This window comes from Leuresthes tenuis, unplaced genomic scaffold (assembly GCF_036924035.1).
Source record: "Leuresthes tenuis unplaced genomic scaffold, fLeuTen1.0.hap1 SCAF_12, whole genome shotgun sequence".
Classification (NCBI taxonomy): Eukaryota; Metazoa; Chordata; class Actinopteri; order Atheriniformes; family Atherinopsidae; genus Leuresthes; species Leuresthes tenuis.
Window position 1 is genome coordinate 8,410,448 of NW_027325366.1, and position 25,596 is coordinate 8,436,043.

The 25,596-nt window shown below is 42.9% G+C and overlaps 1 protein-coding gene across 1 annotated transcript in view; it reads right to left on the bottom strand.

Moving 5' to 3' along the window:
- Positions 1-23,599: 23,599 nt before the first annotated feature.
- The window catches only part of col6a3 (collagen, type VI, alpha 3), a 97,956-nt gene continuing 95,959 nt past the window's right edge, over positions 23,600-25,596 (bottom strand). Inside the window, exons 45-46 of the mRNA XM_072397670.1 lie at positions 25,047-25,232; positions 23,600-24,429 (exon numbers count right to left, since the gene is read on the bottom strand). Of these exons, the coding sequence (XP_072253771.1) occupies positions 24,389-24,429; positions 25,047-25,232 (227 nt within the window). The 3' untranslated portion in view covers positions 23,600-24,388. The remainder of the gene's footprint in view (positions 24,430-25,046; positions 25,233-25,596) is intronic.

Sequence of the window (25,596 nt, forward strand, 5' to 3'; positions counted from 1 at the left end):
AGGCAGAATTCCCTCTTCGGAAATAACATGGTCCAAAAATCTGAGGCTTGTCTGTCTGAATGAATATTTTTGCATATTAAATTTCAGGCCTGCGTCAGTCAGGCGTTGCAGAACGGCACGCAGGTTCCTGTCGTGCTCCTCCAGAGAAAGTCCAGTAACAATAACATCATCAAGGTAGTTGCATACTCCAGACAGACCATTTTGCACTGTTTCCATAATTTTCTGGATTGCAGATGGAGCAGAGGCCAAGCCATAAAGAACACAACAATAGCGGAAGATCCCTTTATGTGTAATAAAGGCAGTCAGGTCACGACTGTCTTCGTGCAGTGGTAGTTGGTGGTATCAGCAAAAGTTAGGTTCACGCAGATCAGTGCATATTCTAATTCTGCCTCCCTTTCTTGTTGTAACCACTATTGGGGATATCCAGGGTGAAGCATCTATTTGTTCAATTATGCTTTCCTTTACCATCATGTCAAGTTTGTCAAAGTAAGCCTGAGGCACAGCAAAGGGAAGTTGTCTTAATTTTTTCTGCACTGTTTTTTTTTTTTCTGCACTGCATACTCACGTACCTATACTTTGTGCACAAATCCTGTGACACAGCCGACTGATGAGGGAGAATTTGTTGTTTTCATCGCAGGTGAAGTAGACGAAACCTGATCAGTGGTGGAAGGTGAAAAATGGCTAAGTTAGTGAGTGAATGCCCAGTTCAACGCCCTGATCAGGTCCATCCCCAGCTGAGGGAGCTCCATGAACCACATAGAGAAAAGCAGGAGTAGTTGCAGAGTCCATGGAAACAGTAACTTTTAAACATCCAAGCACTGGAATATTCTCATTTAAGTAGATGGATGGATGGATGGATGGATGGATGGATGGATTAAGTCTTGATAGCAGTTCGGTATGCAATAAATGTTATGTTATGTTTATGCATTTAGCAGACACTTTTATCCAAACCGACTTACAAATGAAGATATAACAAGCTATATAAAAGCTAACAATAAACTACATAGAAGGAACCCACTAGTCAGACTCTGTTAGAGGTGACAGAGTAGAGATAGAGTGCAAGCATAGAGGGAAGTGCAGAAATATAAAGTGCAGAGATAGAGAGGGTAGGGAAGTACAAGGTAAGTGCTAGGATAGGAGATGCTCTCTGAAGAGCTGGGTTTTCAAGAGTTTCTTGAAGATAGACAGGGACGCCCCTGTTCTGGTAGGTCATTCCACCATCCTGAGACGACACATGAAAAGAGTTTGGATTGTCTTAGGCGTGGTGTAGGCACTGCTAGACAACAATCCTGCGACAAACGGAGGGACTGAGTTGTGACATAAGCCTTTGCAAGAGCATTCAAGTACATGGGAGCCATTCCATCAAGCACTTTGTAGGCAAACATCAGTGACTTGAATTTGATGTGGACGGCTAAGGGTAGCCAGTGGAGTTCAATGAACAGAGGGGTGACGTGTTCTTTTAGGCTGATTGAATATCAGACGCGTCGCCGCGTTCTGGACCAGGGAGATGATCATGGCCTGCACCAGGAGCTGGGTGCCATGTTGGGTTAGGTATGGTCTGATCTTTCTTATGTTTAGTAATGCAAAGTGGCATAAACGAGCAACCGAGGTAACGTGATCTTTGAAGGTTAGTTGGTCATCAATCATGACACCCAAGTTTCTAGCAATCTTTGATGGAGCAAGAGATAGGGATTCAGTTTGGATGCAGATGCTGTGGTGTATGGTTGGTTTGGCTGGGAAGACAAGCAGTTCAGTTTTTAGGAGATTAAGTTGGAGGTGATCGGCTTTCATCCATGTTGATATGTCAGAGAGACAGTCTGAGATCCGTGTGGTCATCAGGTGGGAATGACAGATAGAGCTGGGTATCATCAGCATAACATTGGTATTGGAAGTGAGTTGGTGTATTGGGCAAAGAGAAGAGGTCCCAGTACTGAACCTTGGGGGACCCCTGTGGTGAGGTGGTGCGCTGCAGAAGCGTGATCAAGCCAGGATACTTTGAATGACCGACCAGTAAGGTATGATTCAAACCAGGAGTGTGCTCTCCCTGTGATGCCCATGTTAGAGAGTATGGACAAAAGGATACTGTGGCTGACAGTTTCAAATGCAGCCGATAAGTCGAGCAGGATAAGTACAGAGGACTTAGCTATCACTCTGGCTTCTTTTAAGGCTTCTGTCACAGCCAACAGAGCCGTTTCGGTGGAATGTCCACTTTTAAACCCAGATTGGTTTGGGTCAAGAAAGTTGTTATGTGAGAGGTAATCAGTGACCTGCTTAAAAGACCGCCCTTTCAATGGTTTTATACAGAAATGGGAGGAGAGAGACCGGCCGATAATTCTCCATGTGACTTGGAGGGAGGGAGGTTTGTTGAGCAGCGGTGTAACCTGAGCTTGTTTGAATGTGGTAGGAAATGTGCCCGATATCAGTGAAGCATTAATCACATGTTCCAATGGATTGGAGAAGATTAGTAGGAACGGGGTCCAGCGGGCATGTAGTAGGACGGCTACATGTGAGAAGTTTAGACACACTGCTCTGAGCGAGAGGGGTAAATGAGGAAAATGATGCAGTAGGACTTTTGCATGCAGATTTTGTGGTACAAGGTTCGGTAAACTGTTTGCTTATAGCTGCCACTTTGTCAGTAAAAAATGAAGGAAGGAGAATGTGCTGGAGGTTGGAAGAGCGGCGGCAACAATGGAGGAGAAGCGGGTGGGTGACAGGTTGCGGAGATTGCGGCGGAAGGAAACCATAGGGGTAGAGGCAGATGGTCTTCTCGGGAGACTCACTCTGAACTGAATGAAATAGTGGTCAGAAAAATGCAGAGGTGTGACAGACAGGGCCTCTGTGGCACAGTTTCTTGAGAAAATGAGATCTAGCACTTTGCCAGCTTTATGGGTCGGAGGACTGCTGAGCAGTTGTAACTCAAACGAGTGCATTAGTGTCAGAAAATTTGAACAGTTAGGACTGTCAAGGTGGATGTTCATGTCACCAAGGACCATTATGGGACAGTCATGCTCCGGGATAGAAGAGAGCAAGGTGTCTAGTTAATTTAGAAAGTCACGAGTTGTTGGTGGGCGATATATGACAATCATATAGATTTTGACTGGTGCAGTTACCAAGATGGCATGGTATTCAAAGGCATTGTATTTAGCGTCAGGTAGCAGTTGGTTGTATTTCCATTGGTTGGAAATGATGTACGAAAGGTATGGGAGAATGAGTGGTTGGTTGAAAGTGCAGCCGGGGGAGCTGTGTTTTCAGGCTTAATCCAGGTTTCAGCGAGAGCCAGGATGTCAAGAGACAGGTGGTTGGCATAAGCCATAATAAAATCTGCTTTGTTTACCGCTGATTGGCAATTCCACAAGCCCACAGACAAGGGCGTGTCACAGAGTGAAGTGGGCTTTAGAGAGCGGAGGTTGTTAAAGTTGCAGTGGCGTTTGATTGTGTGAAACCTTCTATGCGAGCCGGAGACAACAGGAATGGGATTGAGGCACATTTTAAAGCAGGTGGGGAGGCCAGAGCGACATGGATAAGGCAAGTAGGACAGGTTTGCCTTGTTCAGTGTCCTTGCACGGTGGAAACGCGCAGGTGGACATGCGCAGGTGGACACGCTAGTCTTTACCCAAGAATGTCTTCACATGAGAATGGCTGACGCTTCAGCTGACGCTTCAGGCGTCACCCCTTACTTTATGTTGTGCATACAATTGGACACAGCCGTTCATAGGTTGGCTGATTGCACTAGGCTGAGACCGCCCACCGAGAGTTAACCAAGTGTTTTCAGAGAGGGGAGTGACCGCCTGTTCACAGCCCCTGAATACTCTGATTGCTTTGCTGAGGCTACTAAAATACAATAGAATAAAAAACTGAGGTATAAAAAATAAAAACACAGAATTGGACAGATAATATACTATGAATTTGAATATGTAACTACAATGTGCAAAAGAATATTGTATAAATATGATATATATATTATCAATATGGTTATATTGGCACATATCACATATGATGTGAAATAAATGTTCCAGTATTTGAGGTACCTGTACCCACTTTAACCACTGAGCCACAGCCACCCTATGAGGCGTGGAGTTTGAAATGTTGGATTTTTGTTTTAGTTTTCTGACCTTGGGGTTAAATGGTCTGACCTTGGGGTTAACTTTCTGGAACATCCACTCCTGGAAAGCTTGGCAACTGTCTTGAATGTTTTCCACTTGTGAATAATCTTTCTCACTGTAAGACTGTAAGATGCACTCAAAATCATTTAGGAATGACCTTGCAACCCTTCACAGATTGATGGACAGTAACAATTGCTTCTCAAGATCATTGCTTATGTCTTTCCTCCTTGATATTGTGTTAACACACACTTAAATGCTGACAAAAGTTGTGTTTTTATCACTACTTGCTGTTGATCTGTTAATCAAGAGCTTTTGATTAGCAGTACTTTGCTGCTACATACCCTCTTAAATCCTGGGGAAGCAGAAAGTTTGGAATTAGTTTTGGCTCTATCGAAGGCATGCTGCGTTTTTCACAATATTGCCATGAACGATGGTCTCCCACTACCTGAACCAGCCCAGGCAGACCAGAAGGTGTTGTGCCAGAAGACCCCCATAGACTGCCCCATCAAAGTGCTATCATCATGAGGCAACAACTGATTGCACAGCTTTAGTTACAGTTATCAAGCGTCTGCCCATGGCGAGACATTTTTTTTTTTTAAAGCCATTTTCATATGAAACCATTTCTTCTTTATTTTGGCGACATTACGAACTACAGGTGACACGGAATTAACAGCACTCGTTATTGATTTCTTCGCTTTAGCAGGTCCTGTAATTCCACAACTGACACTCCTAAAAATGACAGAGTTTCCTTTTTGGATCTCTGAAAGCAGAACTCCAATCTCAGAGCCTGTAAAGTTGTTATTTTTGCGCCTTGATGCCATTCTCATGACTCAACACTTCCTGGCACAGGAGAGAGGAAGTGCAGCCTTATATGGTATCATAAGTATGCAAATTTAATATCTTTGTGCAGTGCACAGGTGGCATTCATCATTTACGCAGGTCATTTACACACTTTTTCCGAAGTTAAGAGTGTTTGTTGAATCTGACATGCTGTGTTCGTACGAGACCTTCTTACGAAAAAAGTAAGAGAAATTTAGAATAAAAATACGAAAATGTTCTTGCATGAGGCCCATTGTTTTTACATTTTGGCTTAGGTTTTGTTAAATAAATAATGACATAGAGTAATGTTCAAATCAATTGTGATGGAAACTTATTACTTTGTTGCAAATTGCAGCTGTCAAATGTTTATGGGTCCAAGATACCTTTGTGACTTCCATTAGCTTTGTGTAACAACCACAGCTGAAACTCATATCATCCACTGTGTTGGTAATCATGTTTAACAAAATTAACTTTCTGTTGTTCTTGAACACAAAAGTCATCCTGAAAGCACATGTAGCACATTACCTATTTGTTTAGTTTTATTTAAACAATGCTATGCTATTTGACTAAGTAAACTAATGTAGTGTGGAAAATACATGGCATGATTGCTGGATAAGTTTAACCTCAAAGGGACTACTTGGCTTGGGAAAGAGGTTACATAAGAGAGGGACTGAGTCAGTAGAGGGAACTCTTCATAAACAGCCGGCGTTATTCAAAGCCAGTAAATGATTGCCTGATGTTACTCAAAGTATTTTCCATTACCAGTTGCTGTAATGCATCACATTGGGGCATTGAGCTTTCATCAAAATAGCAATATTTAGACGAGAAGAGAAAAAGTTTTTTTCTTGTTCAAATTGTTTTTATGGCTTTTCTCTTCTTTACTTTAACTTGTGGAAGGGGGTGGGGTGGGGTATTTGATTTAATCAACAGCAGTAAAACCTCCTCCACATTCACAGGGAAAATGTTTCCATGTGGGATGATGAGTCATGAGCATGAGACCAAGAGAAGACTCAAAGAAGATGAGGGAGACGGAATAGAGGAGGGTGATGAGAAAAGGATCAGAGAAAAGGGAGAAATGGCACAAAGGGGCCGCATTAAGATAGAGTAGGGGGAGGAGAGTGAAGGAAACACTGCAGAGGTGTTTCAGCATGGCTGCCAAATCGATAAATGGAAAAAGAGGGACTAGAAATTGAAGGGAACTGTATTAAAAGTATATTTTCAAGTGCTCACTGATGTCAGGAGGCTTTTAGGGACCACAGTATGGTTGCATCTAAAACATCTATGTAACAAATCATGCAAAGAAACAGAGAATGTATGAACATGTGGCAGCTTTTTAACATGCACCACAGTTTATGTCATTATAAGCCACATCCAAACAGCTTCTGCAGTATTTAGAAATGATAATTCACTTCTGTTTAAGATATAGTGTGAGAAGATGTATTTTTCTCATAAAGAAAAAGACTTTGGGACCTCATAAAGCTACAGCATTACTAAATCCTGCAGATGCAACCCCTGAAAATTTCCCAAGAACCATTAGAATGCGTGAACTTCATTCTCACGAACAGAGAATTAGAGGCGCTCTTTCAGTGCAGCTGTTCCAAGACATGCAATCTTGGTTAAGGGTTCTCAGATAATGACTGTTGGCCCCTCACACCCCTAATCCAAGAGATTTCCTGATTTTAAAAGTGGAGTTCCAGCAGTATTTGCATTAGCTTTAACTCTCCTGCTGCCAGCCAAACCTGAATGGCTCTTTTATGAGTTTATATTGCACACCGCATTCATGTCCTGTGCCCATAAACGTCATCTTTAGACTTTGTATGAATACAGAGGAAATTAAAGGAGTAAGATGAGCACTGAAACTGTGAAGACATTATTATTATTTTCATTGTATACAGCTTAAAAGTTGACTTGTGTGTAGATTTCTGGATACAGCTAAAAACACTTTCCAAAGATGAATTTAGTGTTATATAATTTTTTAAAAAGCAAAAATACATGACTGTAAGTGAACAGCAGATCACTCTTGCAATGTTCAAGGCTCAGACAGCTAGAATACTTAAAAGGGGAACTCTGGTATTTTTAAACCTAGACCTTATTTCTGGCATGAAATACGTTCATCTACGCACCGAGAGCAGTTTGGTGAAAGTCGGCGTCCATATAACGAAGTGAAGTGGGGCATATATGATGCAGCCTCTAAATAAGGCATTATCTGTCTTTATTTCGCCAAAACTTTCAGACGAGTGAATGAATGAAGTCCAGCAGTAGAAGGAGTACAGAGACCTTGTGGAGTCCTTCTACTGCTGGACTTCATTCATTCACTCGTCGACCGCGCACATATGCCACAACAGCTGTATCATCAGAATACTTCTGTATGTGGCAGGACTCTGAGTTGTACCTGAAGTCTGATGTGTACAGGGTGAAAAGAAAATGAGCCAAAAATGTACTGCATTCTAGTGTTCCAGAAACACATCTCCCCATCCTGACATACTGTGGTCTGGAAGTCAAATAATCTATAATCAACATGATTAACATTAACATGTTTAATCATAAATGTACAATTAATTGACAACTAAACTGGGGAACAAAGGCCTCGGCCAGAACTAATGAGGTGACTATTACATAATCGAACAAAGATCTACCGTCTGCCATTTGTTTTAGACAAGACTCGACTGGTCTTGAAGAGGGTGGAAAAACTTGGTTATTGCTGCGGAATAACAAAATATTTTTGTCAGTTGTCTTGAGTTAGCTGCTTTGCCCGCACATTGAGATAAATGGAACAAGATTACCTGTTGGTGCTGTCAGAGATGTTGCTGCACAATTAACTATTTAGAACTATTTAACAGTTGAAAGGAGATCAGGTATGACAGCTAATACAAGTTAGATTGTCAATACCAGTGCATTGAAACAATAATAATGCAATTTATGTACCATTTGTAAGCCATATATAGTTAGTTCTTTCATCCCTGTTGGATTGAAATGAGTCTCTCTGCCCTCTGCAATAATCCCAACCCCTGATGTCTAGCTTGTCCACCTGCCTACTTGCAATTTTTCAGCCACTCTAGGCATTATACACCCAATCACTCAACCAAACTCTCAAATCCTTGTTGATTATAATAACCCCCTTAACATTTGTGCCATGTATTTGTGTCTGTTCTTGGGATCAAAATATGTTTATTGTAAAAGATAGACACAGGGTTATGTTCTAATCCAGTTTATTCTCTTGGAAAGTCATGAAATGGACATGAAACTAAAACACTGTTTTTTTGTAACACAGTTTGATTAATTCATTTAACTCGTTTTTGTTTTTGCAGACAAAATCCCCTTAAAGGAATAAAAGAACTCTGAAATTCTAAGCAATTCCTAAAGTTTGTCTATATTTTGTACCGTAATTGATATATGAAGGTTAAAGGTTACATTAAAGCTCTCACTACTCTCAATCTTCAGCTTGTGATCAAAAGCTGAAAGCGCCGAATATTTCTTTAAGTCTGTTACTTCCTTCTGCTGCGAAGTCAGTTGTACATTCAAACATATATGCCCAAAGATGTTTTACTTACCTGGTCTTTATGAAGGATGCAACCATTTTTCAGTTTTTTTACCATTTGTCCTTTTTTCTTGTGTGTTTGTGTTTAATAGTGTTAGTGGTGTCTCCTGGGCTTTGATGGCTGGTGGACCTGTACTGCATTACCTCATCATTGTCAAGTAATTGTTCCGTCACACTGGTTTTTCATTCTTGTTGGTCCTTATAATACTTGTGCCATCTGCTCACACTAATCCCCATTTCACTCTCAACTCTGAACCCAACTCTGCCTACAGTGTCATATCTCATTTGACCAGTCTGCCTCCAACCTACCAAAAGCAACAGCTCATCAAACATGTATGTTAGTTTATCCTTTGGTGTGAGTGTGAGCGTGTGTGTGTGTGGCCCCCGGGTATTGGGTGGGGCCTCTGCCGGGGGGTGTGGGGGCACTTGGGCTCCTGGGGCCCGGGTCCGGTGCGTGGCCCATGTCTGGGCGGCTGGGGCCTGGCGGTGTCGGGGGGCCGTTGCCCCTGGTTCCTGGGGGGCCTTTATCCTTTGTCCTATGCTTATGGGGACACCTCTACTGTCTTCTGGGTGGATGCGTGGTTGTCCCTGCGGTGGGCTTCCTGGGTTCTGTGCTCCTAGGGGGCTGCTGGTGGAATGGGTGTTGTGGCCCTCTCTGCCTGCTTCTGATTGCTGGATGGGGGGGTATTTGTCCCCCGGTCCGGTTCGGCTCTATTACATGTTATATATTGTAAACAAAAATAAATAAATGGGCATCAAGTGGAGCTTTACATTTATAAAGCTTCCCTGGGCAAAGCAAATCTGTTTGGCATAGAAGGTATTCAGATTACAATTCTGCTGTCATAATGCTGGACAGGACAAGGGAAAAGAAAAAAAAAAAGAAAATGGATGGATGGGTCAAAATAAAATTTTAAAATTTTAGTGACATTTTAGAAAACTAGCAAACTTTCTTGAAATGCTGTTTGTATATCAGTGTAGTATCATTATTTCAATTAAAAGCTTAAGTCCTGAAGTAGAAGCAGTCAAATGGAATTCAGCTATCAAAACACCCAGCTTATGCATTATCATTCATAGTAAAATAACAGTTGTTATAAAAAGTAATAAATAAATCTGAATTATTGTTTTTACTTTTATTCTTTTAGACCTTCCATGTCAGACAGAGCACACTGTTCACCAGCATTCATACGAATAGCTTACAAGCATGTTGGGGATGCCACTTAATTACTATTCATAGCCAAAGCAGCCAATGGAGACTATGAAAGAGGGAAAGGAGGAGGTTTCTCTTGTAGGAGTGTATTTGGAGCTCTGTTGCTCAATGTGAAAGTCATTACAGACCCCTGACTTTTACAGCTGTTGTGGAAAGATGCAGAGCCAGTAGTGTGAGTCATAGATGGATGCATGTGTGCTGCTACAGCAGTAAAAAATCCTCTCTAATTTATCTTCCCCTTGTTCTTTTGGCTGCAAACATTCTAAAACCACCAGGAATGAAGCGGAGCTCAAATGCTTCAAGTAGTAGTTTGACGTAGTTTAACCCTGCCAAGTTTATTAACTGGGAAGATAGTTGAACAAACAAGAAATGTCATAATTCATGATGAGTATCAGTTCATTATTAAATTATCCTTTCTTGGTTCACTTTTAAAATCAAAACACAGTTTAAACTACAAATGATTTTTTCACTCATATTTAAAAATGACTTTGCGGTTTGGATAAATCAACTTTGTTTTTCAATGTTTCTCTAGACCACACTTTTGCCATGGTTTTCTCTAAATAGTGGCACAAAACCCTTATTGACCATCACTAAAGCCCAATCCGAACTCCATTTCTTGGCCCCTACCTCTTCAAACTGAGTGTGCTTGTGTAGGATAGGGTAGGGTGTTCAATTTATTTCTGGGACTGAGGGCTACTGGCCACCATACCCTTCTATTGGACCTTCAAATGAAGTATTGTCAAATGCAGACCGAAAACAGAGTGGTTGAAAAATCCCAGAATACTTTGTGAACCGAGGCACAACAAATTAGACCATGGAAAGGAAATAAACTCACAAACATACATCCTTGTAAGTACATGCACAAAGTTTTGGGAACCAGCCCTTCAATTGACCTTCCTATATTGGTGGTCTCCTTTGAACCACATAATAACACATTACCTACTGTAACTTTTATCAGAAAAGATGTAACCACATTACCCAAATAAGTTCTGTGTAAGTGATGTTTGAGGAGGATTATAAAAAAGATACTACAGTACATGAATTACCTATCTTCCAAGCTATAGGCAGTGGGTACAAAGATGTGAGTGGTCCAGTCTGCAGTGGATGTGCAGGTCCAGGATCGCAGACAGCCTTATCTCCATGACTGGGCTGAAACAATCTGCTGTATCAGTTTCAACTTCTGCATAATCATATGGATGGACCTCAGCCACATTGATCATAAATGTATCCAGATTATCACTTTGGGGCAGCTGTAACTCAGGAGGAAGAGCAATAGCCTACCAATCAGGTCGGTGGCAAGATGCTGAACCCCAGGTTGCCTACAGATGCATTCATCAGTGTATAAATGTGTACAAATACTAGAAGTGTCACAGTTTATGTCATGTCACAGTTTATGTTTAATCATGTTATGTTCTAGTCATGTTTTTCCCCTGTCACGTTCGGTTCACACACGTCTCATTGTTCACAGCAGCACCTCATTCACTGATCACTCCCTCCACAGTATTTAGCTTCCTGGTTTCCTTTCAGTCACGGCAGAATCCTCACTATCCCTTCATGCCGAGTCACTAAAAGCTAAGTTTGGTTACCTGCCTCATAGTCTTGTTTTGTCATAGCCTTGTTAAGTTAATCATTGTCATAGTATTTATTCCATAGTCTTGTTTTGTTTTCACAGTCTTCTTAGTTCACCTAGTTAAGTATTTCTGATGATCCGGCTCTGCCGCGCCTTTTGTTCATGCTCCCCATTTTGTAAATAAACCTTTTGATTTTGGAAAAGAGCTGCATCTGGGTCCTACCTCACCACAGTTCCTGACAGAAGGATTCTGCCAAGAATGGACCCAGCAGTTCTGGCGCATCTCAAGAGCCGACTCGCCGCCCTGCAGAAATGCTTTACAGAGGGCAGCAACATGTTCGACCGGTGGTCAATGTCAGGTCAGGTCCTGGAGGTGTTCCGGTGGGGACTCGGTCCGGGAACACCCGCACTCCAGGCTGCCTGGGAGGGTGTGAGAGCCATCCACCATGAGGCTCTTGTGGAAGTGTTCGGCGCGGATTCGGCCGAAGAGTCGCATGCTCTCTGCGGGACTCTCGTCTCTCCATTTGCCTCCCCAGCTCCGTCTCCTGACATCGCTATCCCGGCACAGCCTGCTGACATCCTGCCGGTTTCATCCATGCCTCTGCCGGCCATCCTGCCGGTTTCATCCACACCTCTGCCGGTCGTCCTGCCGCAGCCGTCCGCTGCCGCCGAGGTCGTCCTGCCGCAGCCGTCCGCTGACGCCGTTCCTGTTGCCACGACCACGTCTCTGCCGGCCGTACTGCCGGTTTCGTCCACGCCTGATCCGGCCGTCCTGCTGGGTACCACCACGTCTACGCCGGCCGTCCTGCCGGGTTCCCCCACCACGACCAAGCCTGTTGCCTCGCCCACGACCAAGCCTGTTCCGGTGGTCAGAATCCCTGGCAGCCGTTCCTTGAGAAGGGGGCTATGGGCGTCGCCGGGGGAAGGCTGGGTGGGCAAAGCCTTGACCTTGCCGCCTATGGAAGCCCAGGTGGGCTCATCACCGTCCTGGCCCATGGAGGCTCGGGAGTACTCACGCCGTCGCCGGTGGGAGCCCGGGCGGGCTCACCGCCGCTTGTTGCCAGTGGGGACCCTGGTGGTCCCGCGGCGGACTCCACCTCGGCTTGCTGCCCTGAAGGGGCGGCCATGTCACCGGAGATCGAGCCATCCACCAGACGGCCTCCGGCGCTGGGGATCGGGTCCCTGGCAGTCTGGCCATTCGCCAGACGGGACCCGGCTTTAGGTCCTTCAGAGCCTCTCCCTCCCACCCTCGTTGGATGTCTGGGAGCCATCCTTGAGGGGGGGGCTCTGTCACAGTTTATGTCATGTCACAGTTTATGTTTAATCATGTTATGTTCTAGTCATGTTTTTCACGTTCGGTTCACACACGTTACCTGTCTCATTGTTCACAGCTGCACCTCATTCACTGATCACTCCCTTCACAGTATTTAGCTTCCTGGTTTCCTTTCAGTCACTGCAGAATCCTCACTATCCCTTCATGCCTCGCCACAGAGATAAGTCTGGTTATGCCTCATAGTCATTGTATTTATTCATCGTCCTGTTTCTTTGTTTATTCATAGTCAGTCTTGTTTTGTTTTCATGTTTAAGTATTTTTAAATCCGGCTCTGTTCCTGCTTTTTTGCTCCCTGTTCTGTTGGAATAAACCTGTTTTTGAAGTTAAAAGAGCTGCATCTGGGTCCTACCTCCCCATTGTTCCTGACAAGAAGAAAGCACTGTGTACCTGTCTCTGTGAATGTGTGTCGTGTGAAAGTGCTGTGAGTGGTCAGCTAGACCATAAAAGTGCCGTACAAGTACAGTCCATTTACCATTCAGAGCAGACTCTGATCCCAAAATCTAATCCTTTACAAAGAAAATATAATTGCAACCTAATATTAGATCAAACAAGAAGAAAACATTTTTAGAAAAACAGCAAAAGTGTATAGTGAACACAAGTGTGGATTTAATACAAAACTTAACCTTTGGGGAGGCTCAGCACATTCCTCTGTGGTAATGTTTGTGATGGGGGATTTCTACAACAAAGGAAGAGACAGAGATCATCTAATTTACACCAACCTTTGTCCTGTGGAGAGTATTTGATAGGGCTGCTCCCACCTGACCTGCCCCATAAACTTATGTGTAACGCCTTAGTACTGACTAAGTTGAACAAACAAAGAACTCTATTAGCAGACATGGGAGAATCACCAGACAAACTGTGCTCCCTTCCTTAACTGGACAAAAGTAAATCAAAGAGGACATCTGCTTTGATCTAGCTTGACAAGAGACAGACTCTCATGGAACTCTCAAAGTAATTTCCTCAGATTCACTTTCAATTGAATCTTAAAACTGTATTAAATGTGCCTTATATCTGTACATTTTCTTTCAGGTTCTCAGTGAAATCACGAGCTGCATTTTAAGACCCTTTTCACAATCTTACTTGTAAGAATAATGAAGAAATCATCATTTTGGAAAATGACTAACTTGGCTATGGAGCCACATTAGTTAAAATTAAATTAATTTAGTATCTAGGCATTTATATGAAGTAATGCAATTGTTAACCAATGTCTCATTGCTGTTTCTTTTTGTATTTCATGGTGAATACAGGAAAATAACATTGTTTGGTTCTTTATTCATTTGTCATAACTTTACAGGTGTAGCGAACGTGGCCCAAACCCAATCTCTATTCGGCGCCTGTTGTCTGAGAACGCTACTGCATCTTTGTCATTATCTAGACAGGGTTCATTCTGACCTCAACAACATGTTTTTCGAGCAGTGTCAATACATAACATGTAGATCGAGCAGCGTCAAGGCACAATATGTGGAGCAGAGAGATTTTCTTATTGCCTCTTTATTAAGAGTGCCGTCTTAGTTACTGTTAATATTTATAGCTCCTTTCGTTTTCCTCCTAGAGAGGAGTGATCATTATTTTGATTATCATGTCTATTTAGTTTTATAGTCACACGTCTCTCTTCATAGATATTGGGAGAAGTGTAATAGGATTTTCATAGCCAGTTATTTTCTCTCTGACTTGGAGATTATCAGGTGACCTAAATAAAGATCTACTGTCTGCAAACATCCCTGCGCCTGTGTCCTGCCGGGTCGTGACAGTACACACTGGCCAGTATGGACACAGCAGGGTCCGAGCTCCTCGCGTCTGCTCTCAGCTCTCAGGGAGCTCTGAGTTGTGGGGTAAAAGGATTAGCTCTCAGTCAGGAGGATTTCAAGGCTGTCGTGACTGCCCAGATCGGAGATCTCACGGAGTGTCACGGTTTATTTTCCATTCCATGTCTTGTCTTGTCATTTCCTGTTTTATTTTGAAAAGTTAATAACCTTGTCCTCTCGTTTCAAGTAACTTGCCCTTCCTCCCGTGTCATGCGTCTCATTGTCTTCCCTGATTCCCAAGTGTTTTCACCTGTTCCCCTCGGTCCCTCATGTGTTTAAATAGTCTGCGTTTCCCTTGTCTCGTCGCCAGTATGTTGTCTCATTGTGAGCGTCATTACCAGCCACCTTATCTTGATTTCACAGATTCCATGAGCCTGCAGCAAGGAACTCTCCTGCAGTGCTGTCTTGCCTTGTAATTTATTCTTGATCCATAGCCTTAGTTATTTATTATAACGGTAAGTTTCATAGCTTTGTTTTTCCTCCATTTCCAAGGAGTGATTTTTCGTTGTTACCTGTCGTAGTTGCCTCCGTTAAAGGAGAGCTTTTAGTTAAAGTTAAAGTCTCATAGAGCCTCCTGTTTTGTAAAGAGTGTGCCTTTGTTTTATTCCGCCTCAGTGCGAGAGCGAGTCTTTGCTTTGTTAAGTTTCATAGCATTTCTGTTTACCTCCCAGTTTGGAGAGAGTTTATGTTTGTTAACTTTCATAGCTGCGCTCCTTCTCCACCATAGGTATGGAGGAGAGCGCTTAGGCGTTTTATAGTCTTTTCTTTTGCGCTGCGTGAGATTGCCCTGCAGTGCCGTGATCTTGTGCTTGTCTATTTAAATAAAACCCTCTTGAAACCACGACCCTGCATCTGCGTCCTGAGTCCCTCTGGTAAACCTGACAGTACATACTGGCCAGTGAGGATGCAGCAGAGTCGAGTCACGCCCACAGTTTTGAGCATGGAGCCAGCTGTCTTCGAAGATCTCCAGAGCCGACTCACGGCACTATATCAATGCTTCGCAGATGGTGGCGACATGTTCGACCGGTGGTGGCTGTCTGGACAGGTCCTGGAGGTGTTCCAGGGGGGGCTTGTGCCGGGGACACCAGCGATCCATGCCGTCTGGTAGCGCATGAGAGCCGTCCAACATAAAGCACTGGTGGACGTATTCGGCGCCAACTCGGCCGAAATGTCGAGGGCTCTCCGCGGGACATTTGCCTTCCGTTTTGCCTCCCCGGTGTCTGTTCCTGTGTCGCTGTCCCTTCAGCCTGCCTCCACGTCTCTGCCGGCGGTCCAGCCGGGTTCCACGTCTCTGCCGGCGGTCCAGCCGGGTTCCACGTCTCTGCCGGCGGTCCGGCCGGATTCCACGTCTCTGCCGGCCGTCCTGCCGGTTTCCACGCCTGAGCCGGCCGTCCTGCCGGTTTCCACGCCTGTGCCGGCCGTCCTGCCGGTTTCCACGACCAAGCCTGTTGCTTCGCCCACGACCAAGCCTGTTGCCTCGCCCACGACCAAGCCTGCTCCGGTGGGCAGAGTCCCTCCCGCCCACCCCATTTTAGGAACGTCTGGAAGCCATTCCTTGAGGAGGGGGCTGTGGGCGTTGCCAGGGGTGGGCCGGGCGGGCAAAACCTTGTCCTCGCCATCGTCCACGGAAGCCGGAGTGGGCTCAGGGTCCTTGCCCATAGGAGCTCGGGCAAGCTCACGCCATCGGCAATGGGATCCTGGCCGGCTTCACCACTGCTCCTCGCCAGTGGGGCCCCAGGCTGACTCACAGCAGCTCTCACCTCTCCTCACTGCCCTGAAGGGGCGGCCGGGTCACCAGAAGTCTGGCCGACCACCAGACGGACCCGGCGTTGGGTCCTTCAGAGCCCCTCCCTCCCACCCTATAGGGATGTCTGGCAGCCATCCTTGAGGGGGGGGATTCTGTCACGGTTTATTTTCCGTTCCATGTCTTGTCTTGTCATTTCCTGTTTTATTTTGAAAAGTCACTAACCTTGTCCTCTCGTATCAGGTAACTTGCCCTTCCTCCCATGTCATGCGTCTCATTGTCTTCCCTGATTCCCAAGTGTTTTCACCTGTTCCCCTTGGTCCCTCATGTGTTTAAATAGTCTGTGTGTCCCTTGTCTCGTCGACCAGTATGTTGTCTCATTGTGAGCGTCATTACCAGCCACCTTGTCTTGATTCCACAGATTCCACAAGCCTGCAGCGAGCGACTCTCCTGCAGTGCTGTCTTGCCTTGTAATTTATTCTTGATCCATAGCCTTAGTTATTTATTATAACGGTAAGTTTCATAGCTTTGTTTTTTCTCCATTTCCATGGAGTTATTTTTCGTTGTTACCTGTCGTAGTTGCCTCCGTTAAAGGAGAGCTTTTAGTTAAAGTTAAAGTTTCATAGAGCCTCCTGTTTTGTAAAGAGTGTGCCTTTGTTTTATTCCGCCTCAGTGCGAGAGCGAGTCTTTGCTTTGTTAAGTTTCATAGCATTTCTGTTTACCTCCCAGTTTGGAGAGAGTTTATGTTTGTTAACTTTCATAGCTGCGCTCCTTCTCCACTATAGGTACGGAGGAGAGCGCTTAGGCGTTTTATAGTCTTTTCTTTTACGCTGCGGGAGATCGACCTGCAGTGCCGTGATCTTGTGCTTGTCTATTTAAATAAAACCCTCTTGAAACCACGACCCTGCATCTGCGTCCTGAGTCCCTCTGGTAAACCTGACACAGAGCAGATTCAGCGGCTCCTCGAGGGTCCCAGGGGAACCGCTCCAGAACCTCTCGCTCCAGAACCTTCGCCTGTGCCCACTCACGCCTATGTCGGAGCCGGAGTTCGACTGACATCTCCCAAGCGATATTCAGGAGATTTGGGAAGATGTAAGTCCTTCTTAATTGACTGTCATATGCACTTTGAACTCGCACCCCATCAGTTCTGCACAGATCGTGCCAAGGTGGCTTTTAAAGAGGGCCTTCGTAAAACCTTCGATCCTGTATTGACCAATCGGGAAAAGGCAAGACAGCTCAGTGGGTTGTGACAAGGTAAAGAATCAGTTTGCGACTATGCCATTCGCTTCCAGACCATGGTGGTGGAGAGCAGATGAAACTCCACTGTACTTTACGACATTCTAAACACAGTCCTGACATAGACTGGCCAACGGGCAAGATTATTGGTTGGGGTAGAGACTGTTACCGAGGGTGCCTTAAGGAGAAATCACTCAAGCCCTTTACTTCAACATTTAACACTGTTTCTGCTATTCCTGCCACAGAGTCCCAGTACCCGGATCTGACCTCCGTTCCCTCCTGTTATCACCACCTCAAGGAAGTTTTTAGCAAGGTAAAAGCCACGTCCCTTCCTCTGTATTGTCCATCTGACTGCGCCATCGACCTCATGCCGGGCTCCACCATTCTTAAGGGGCGACTGTACTTGGTGTCTGGACCTGAACGCCAAGCCATGAAGGACTACATTGAGTCTTCACTGAAGGCGGGTCTCATCCGACCGTCTTTGTCGCCTGTGGGAGCTGGATTCTTCTTTGTTAATAAAAAGTATGGGTCTTTGAGACCCTGCATTGACTATAGCCCTCTTAATGAGATCCCAGTTAAGAATAGATATCCACTTCCACTCATATTTTGTGTTTTTGATCAACTTCAGCAGGCCAAGGTGTTTACGAAGCTGGACTTATCATCTGGTCTGTATCAGAGAGGGATACGAGTGGAAGACCGGGTTTAACACTCCTAGTGGACACTATGAGTACTTGGTCATGCCTTTTGGTCTTAATAACTCTCCTGCTGTTTTCCAGGCAATGATTAATTATGTACTTTCTTGACCATTTTGTGTATGTCTACATTGATGATATTTTGATTTACTTTATTTAATTTACTTTATTTAATTTACCTTGAAACACATGAACACCATGTTAGCCTAGTATTGAAGAGGCTGAAAAGAGTGAATTCCATGCTGACACCATCTCCTTCCTGGGCTTCGTCGTAGCCCCTGGAAGGGTTGAGAGAATTCCATGCCGACACCATCTCCTTCCTGGGCTTCATCGTAGCCCCTGGAAGGGTTGAGATGGACCCGGCTAAAGTTAGTGCTGTGGCCGAGGTGGACGCATCCAATGATGGAGTTGGAGCAGTCCTTTCCCAAAGATCCGAGGATGGCAAGATGCATCCCTGCGCCTTCTTGTGTCGGTGGCTCAGCCCTGCTGAGAAGAGTTTGACACTAGAAGGCGTGGGGGAGTAAAACGTGGAGCATTACACGGAGCTTCCATGGACTACGTAAGTGAGCCAGCTTGGAAATAAGTGGACAGTATAATTTCGGAAGAGGCTTTACAAGACGTATAACCCGGAGGTCAATAAAGCTAATGAGCTAACAATGCGAAGACGAAGGCTGCAGTAGAAAAGGCACGGCTCCAAAATGGCGACCAGAGCAGTAGGCGTTGTAGCACCACAGCTTCTTTTTGATGGATCAGAAGATAAGTATGACCTGTGGGAAACTAGATTTCTCTGTCACTTACATATCTTGAAGCTCAAAGACACGATTTTAAATGAGCCAAGTGGAGAAAATGAACAACAGCGAGAAGAAGCTAGGAAGAAAAATGCAGACTGTTATGCAGAACTAATCGGGCTAATAGACGACAAGAGTCTTTTGCTGATTAGGCATGAAGCAGCTGATGATGGCAGAAAGGCCGTGAAAATACTTAAAGAACATTACTCTGGAAAAAGTAAACCAAGAATAATAAATCTGTACACATCACTGACCAAGCTGCACATGGAAGACAATGAAAGTGTTACAGACTATCTCATAAGAGCTGAGAACATCATTATGGCTCTGAGGGATGCAGGTGAGACCATGAGTGATGGACTGTTGCCATGATACTAGGTGGACTCCCAGACCTCTTCAAGCCCCTAGCTGTACATATTACACAAAACGAAGACAATGTGACATTGGCAGACTTTAAAAGAAGACTGCGAGTCTATGAAGAGTCAGAGAAGATGAACAAGACAGAGGCTACTGATAATGTGATGAAGACACGTGTAAGACAAGGCAGAGGTTCCACAAACACACATACTGGCAACAGGAAAGATGAAGATTTTAATGTAACATGCTACAAGTGTGGAATGAAAGGACACAAGGCAAGAAAGTGTTACAGAAAAGTGTGGTGCAGTTACTGCAAAAATAATACACACCAAGAATCCCTATGCAAGAAAAAGGGAGGACAAGATGGAGCACGTAAAGTTGTAGAGGAAGAAGACTCCAATGAAGATCACCTCTTCAAAGCCAAGCACTCAAAGAGTGAGAGATCACCAGACAATGTGAAAAAGTGCTATTCACATCGACCTTGTGCACCAAGTGCAATGGAATAGCACAGCGGAGGGGAACTGCGACAATAAACCTACTGGACAGTAATGGAAGACACCACAGAGCGCAGCTGCGGGATGCATTGTATATGCCTTCATACCCACATGATATCTTTTCAGTGGCAAGAACAACAAATGGAGGTGCGACGATCACCTTCAAGAAAGGCGACAGCTGCATGGTTACCAAGGACGGCAGCAGATTTAACATCCATGAGAGTGGTAATTTGTATTATTTGCCAACTGTCCAGGTGAATGTCGACAAATGTAATCAATGCCATGACATGCAAACTTGGCATGAAATTTTGGGTCATTGTAATTATGAAGATGTGCGAAACCTACAAGGTGTAGTGAGAGGCATGGCGATAAAAGCAAGTGCAGTCAGGCCAAATCAGTTGTGTGAAGTGTGTACGCAAGGCAAATTCACTCAGATGAGAAACAGGCAGCCAGACACAAAAGCAGAGAAACCACTAGAATTGGTTCATACTGATTTAGCAGGTCCTATGTCAACAACTAGCATAGAAGGGCACAGATATGCACAGACCTTTACAGATGACTACTCAGGTACTATGTTGGTATATTTTCTGAAGTCAAAAAGTGATGCTGTACAAGCTACTGAGAAGTTCTTAGCAGACATTGCACCTTACGGAGAAGTCAAGCGTATTCGCTCTGACAATGGCACTGAGTTTACAGGCAGAGACTTCCAGACATTGTTAACTAAGAATAGGATCAGACATGAGACATCTGCACCCTATTCGCCCCATCAAAATGGCACGGCAGAGAGAGTTTGGCGAACCCTTTTTGACATGGGTAGGTGCCTACTGTTGTACGCACCCCGAATTCAAATATATTAGTGTAGAAGAACTAGAAAAGAGATGGTTGCATAATATGTCCCCTTTAAGACGAATGCAGCAACATCTTCCATGATGTCTAATTCACCAAAACGCCGACTGAACTCTGCTGCCAACGGCGCATTCTCCATGGCGTTGTTTGTTTCTTTCTGACGGCGGCGACAACAACAACAGTAATATCGTCTCATTCGACTTCCGGTTGACGATCGCGGGAGAAAATCTCGAGCATGCGCAGAACGCTCGATCCTAGCCACTCCAGGACAAATTTATTAGTCATCCAAAAACATGGCAACCCAGGGTTGAGATTAGGATATAGAGTTGTAGTCTTACACACTTCTCTGCATCGTCCCACCTGCTACAAGCCCCCAAAAACCCCATAATGACTGCGTCTGCTTCCACATCATCCAAATTAAATAAATGAATAAACACAAGAGTAGCAAATCCAGAAAACCTAAAAAAAAAATGAAGACAAAAAATGTAACAGAACAAAAACATAAAACTATGAAATGCGGTTTGCTGAATATTAGGTCTATCCTTTCCAAGTCTCTGTTCGTGAATAACTTGATTTGTGATCATCATATTGATATATTTTGTCTTTCAGAAACCTAACTGCAGCAGGAGGATCATGTTAGCATTCATGAATCAACTCATTCTGACTATTTCAATGTTCACATTGCTCGAACCACAGGCAGAGTAGGAGGAGTGGCAGCTACCTTCAGATCAGGGTTACTAATCAGTCCTAGATCCAAGACTAGTTTTAGCACGTTTAAATATCTGATGGTCAGTTTTCCCCACCCAAAGTGGAAATCACAAAAACCTCTTCTATCTGATGTTGTGTATTGTCCACCTTGCCCTTATTCTGAGTTTCTGTCTGAATTCTCAAAGTTTTTATCCCAGTTAGTGCTGAGTACAGATAAAGTCATTGTAGTGGGTGACTTTAATATTCATGGAGATGTTGAAAATGACAACCTAAATATTAACTTTAATTCTATATTAGATTCTATATCAGATCCATAGATCTACTCACTGTCTTAATCGTACTCTTGATCTTGCTGGTGGCATTGAGAGTGAAAAGTTAACAGTAATCCTTCATAACCCTGTCTTGTCTGATTATTTTTTGATAACCTTTGAGTTTGCATTGCTTGACTATACAGCTTCTGAGAAGAAATGTAAATATAGAAGGTGTCTATCAGAGAATGCTGTCACCAGATTTAAATATTTAATTATTTCATCCTTTTCTTGGCTGCCATGTGCAAATATTATTATTATTATTATACTACAGAGGACAGCTACCTAAACTTTAGTCAAGGAAAACCTGACTCTCTTGTTGACAGCACTACAATTTCAATGCATACAACTTTGGACAATGTTGCCCATCTGAAAACGAATCAATCAGAAGAGGTTGGCTGCCTGGTACAATTCATAGCTGCATGCTTTAAAGCAGACTGCAAGATAGCTGGAGAGACAATGGTGTTTCTCTTATTTAGAAGAGTCTCAATTAGTCTAGAAAGATAGTTTAATAACATATAAGAAAGCCCATCGTAAAGCTAGAACTCCTTATTATTCATCATTATTTGAAGAGAATGAGAACAATCCCAGGTTTCTGTTCAGCACTGTTGCCACACTGACAAAGAGTCCGAGCTCTGTTGAGCCATGTATTCCTTTAACTCTCATTTCTTGAGCTTCTTTGTCAGTAAAATTGTTTTTATCAGAAAGAAGATTAATGAAATCCTTCCCAGTATTATCAGTGATGTATCGTTAAATACAGCAGCTTTAGAAGTATCTTTAGAATCTGATTTGTATTTAGATGGTTTCTGTCCAGTCGATCTCTCTTACAACAGCAATAGTCTCTTCGAAACCATCAACTTGTATTTTAAACCCAATCCCAACCAGACTGTTCAAGGAGGTTTTCCCCTTAATTGACACTTCCATATTGGATTTGATCAATCTGTCTTTGTTGACAGGATATGTACCTCAGACTTTTAAGGTTGCTGTGATTTAAACCTTTACTGAAACAAATATTTACTCTTAATTCAGAAGTATTAGCTAATTAACAACCTTTTTTGTCTAAAGTTCTTTGTGTTGTCTAAAGTTCAGCTGAACTTTGCGATCATTTACACAGAAATAATCAGTTTGAAGAGTTTCAGTCAGGATTCAAAGTGAATCATAGCACAGAAACAGCACTGGTGAAAGTTAACAATGATCTCTTCTTAGCCTCTAATAGCAGACTTGTGTCTGTGCTTGTGGTGTTTGATCTCAGCGCTGCGATTGATACAATCAATCACAGCATTCTATTACAGAGACTTGAACATGTTATTGGGATTAATAGAACTGCATTAGGCTGGTTTAATTCATATGTATCTGACAAATTCAAGTTTGTTCTTGTAAATGAAGAATCTTTCTCACACACCAGAGTAAATCATGGGGTTCCTCAGGGTTGTGTGCTTGGACTGATTATTTTCACTTTAAACATGCTTCCATTAGGTAATATTATTAGACAGAATGGCTTAGATTTCCATTGCTATGCCAATGATACTAAGCTATAATTATCTATGAAACCAATAGGTTGGTCAGAGTTCAAGCATGTCTAAAAGACCATAAAGACATGGATGACTCAGAACTGTCTGCTTCTAAATTCAGACAAAATTTAAGTCATTATCTTTTGACCTGAGCGTTTCAGGGAGAAATTGTCTAGTTATATAATAACTCGAGATGGCCACCTTTCCTGAGTCTGGTTCTTCTAGAGGTTTCTTCCTGTTAAAAAGGAGTCAATTCTCTTCACAGTCGCCGCATGCATGCTCAGGACGGGAGATTGGACGGAAGAGAAGTTTTAGTGCAATCTGTTGGTTTCTTTAGCTAGGAAATTGCTTTTGAATTGGCTCTGTATGCATGAATTGGACTAATTTTGAATTTAATTAATTGGATTTGAAATTACTCTAATTGGCTTGAATTGGACCGGATTATTGCCTTGAGATGACATTTATTGTGATTTAGCACTATATAAATAAAACTGAATTGAATATCTGATTCAAAACAAGAAATAAATAAATCAGTTGATCATGTTTATTAGAAATTTGAATTCATTTTTATTTCTCGTATACACAGATGAAACATAAATTTCAGTAAAGTCAAACGCATAAAAAAATTCAGCTTGACAAGAACATTCCATTTCTTAATAGCTGGACAACATTTGTTAGAGGCAATGGATCCAGAAGTGCACTTTACATTACATTAATACAGTGTGCATCTGAGGAGTTGGTCAGTGTCGTCTAAATACAACGCTTGTCTTAACTCTGATGTGAATCCTGCGATGCTGAAATAGTGAAGCCATAGTGAATTCCATGGGGACTGTGTGAGTATGACAACAACTTAAGTTAATGTTACAACATGAATGTGAAATGTCAGAGAAAAAACAAAGTACAACTTGAAACAAGATTACTTCATTGAATAATGTCGATGCTGAATGTACTGATTTACTACAAATCTCTGTCCAAGATATTCATATATGTTCCTTGTCTAATTATAAAACTGCCATTGGAAAAAGATTAAAACTTGCATTACATCATTGTTCCAGAAAACTTGACTTCCACAAAATGCTGCAAGCACTTTACAACTTCATCTGTAAAACAAACCTAATATGTAGGTAGCACCATTGGGTTCAAAGAGTTCATGCAAATGTGTTGCCTTTATCCTTATGAAAATACTACTCCAAAAAATGGTGGATATAGTTCATGTTTGTGGAATCCAGTGCAGCCATTGCTTTGGCAATGTATCCTTACAGCATGGCCATTTTGGATGGTTCTCTAATCCTCTTAACAAAGGTAAAGCTGGTCATATTTGTCACTTTTGTCCTACGTTCTTATTGTAGGGATAATTCCTGGGTTAACCGGTGCTGGTGATGAAAAGAGAAGAAAAACTTAGTTAGCTCCTTTGTTATTTTCCAGCATGGCAAAAATGACTCAATCTATTTACCTTATGCATCTTTTTTGTCTAAAATATATACATCAGCATTATCAAGTTTTAACATTAGATTTGGGTGGGTATGTATTCTGGTTATTAGAAAAAAATTAATTCCCTTGAGGAAATGGGTGGAGAAGGTGGAGTGTAAAGTGTTTTTAATTTTGTGTTTAATCCCAACTCAAACAGCATTATTATTATATATGCACAGTAGTACTCTCAAAAAATTGTAATCAGAAATTTGTGAAAATTTAATTTTGTAGAAATATCTTGTTTGTAGCTACAATAACCTGAAAAGAAATTCTAAATAGGTTATTGAAAAGGTACATTTTGAGCTTCATATATATATATATATATATGAAATCTCATTGTATTTATGGAGATCCTACATATAAATTCTGTTTCTCAAAATTACCATGTACTTACACAGTTTCAAATCATCTTTAGTAATTTCTAATAATCAGATAAAGGCAAATTATTTGCAGATACATAGTAGTAAATACTGACAATGTCAGGCACAATGAATTTTTGACGAAAGGTTAAGAAATGCACCTTGTGTTCCACAAGCCTCCACACACTGTTCATGTGTGTCAAAGCGATTCTGGTTTCCACCGCAGCCTCCATACCAGAAACGTGTGCAGCTCTTGTTGGGGGCATCGTAGTGCCATTTTAGAACAAATTTGGCACAAGTTCCTTCTTCCTTGGGAAGCTGGCAGATGTCCACATCCACAGAATGTGCTGGGAAAGAAGTGACATAGTAACAACAACTAGAAAATTTCTGAAGAAATTTTGATGGGTGCCAAGCTGCTGCCCGTCCACACAGAGACACATGAGTTAATGTGCTGAGAGTTGAAGGTCAAATTGAAGGTCAACCATTATATGATCATAATCCAGTCTAAAATATGAGTTTCTGGCTTGTTTGTCTCGTCAGCAGCTGGCATGAACCTGTTAATCTGTTCAGATTAATGGAAAACATATGAGTTAGTGCGCGCTATCGCACGCATTTGTCTAGTCAGCAGCTGGCACGAACCTGTTAATCTGTTCAGATTAATGGAAAACATATGAGTTAGTGCGCGCTATCGCGCTCATTTGTCTCATGAGC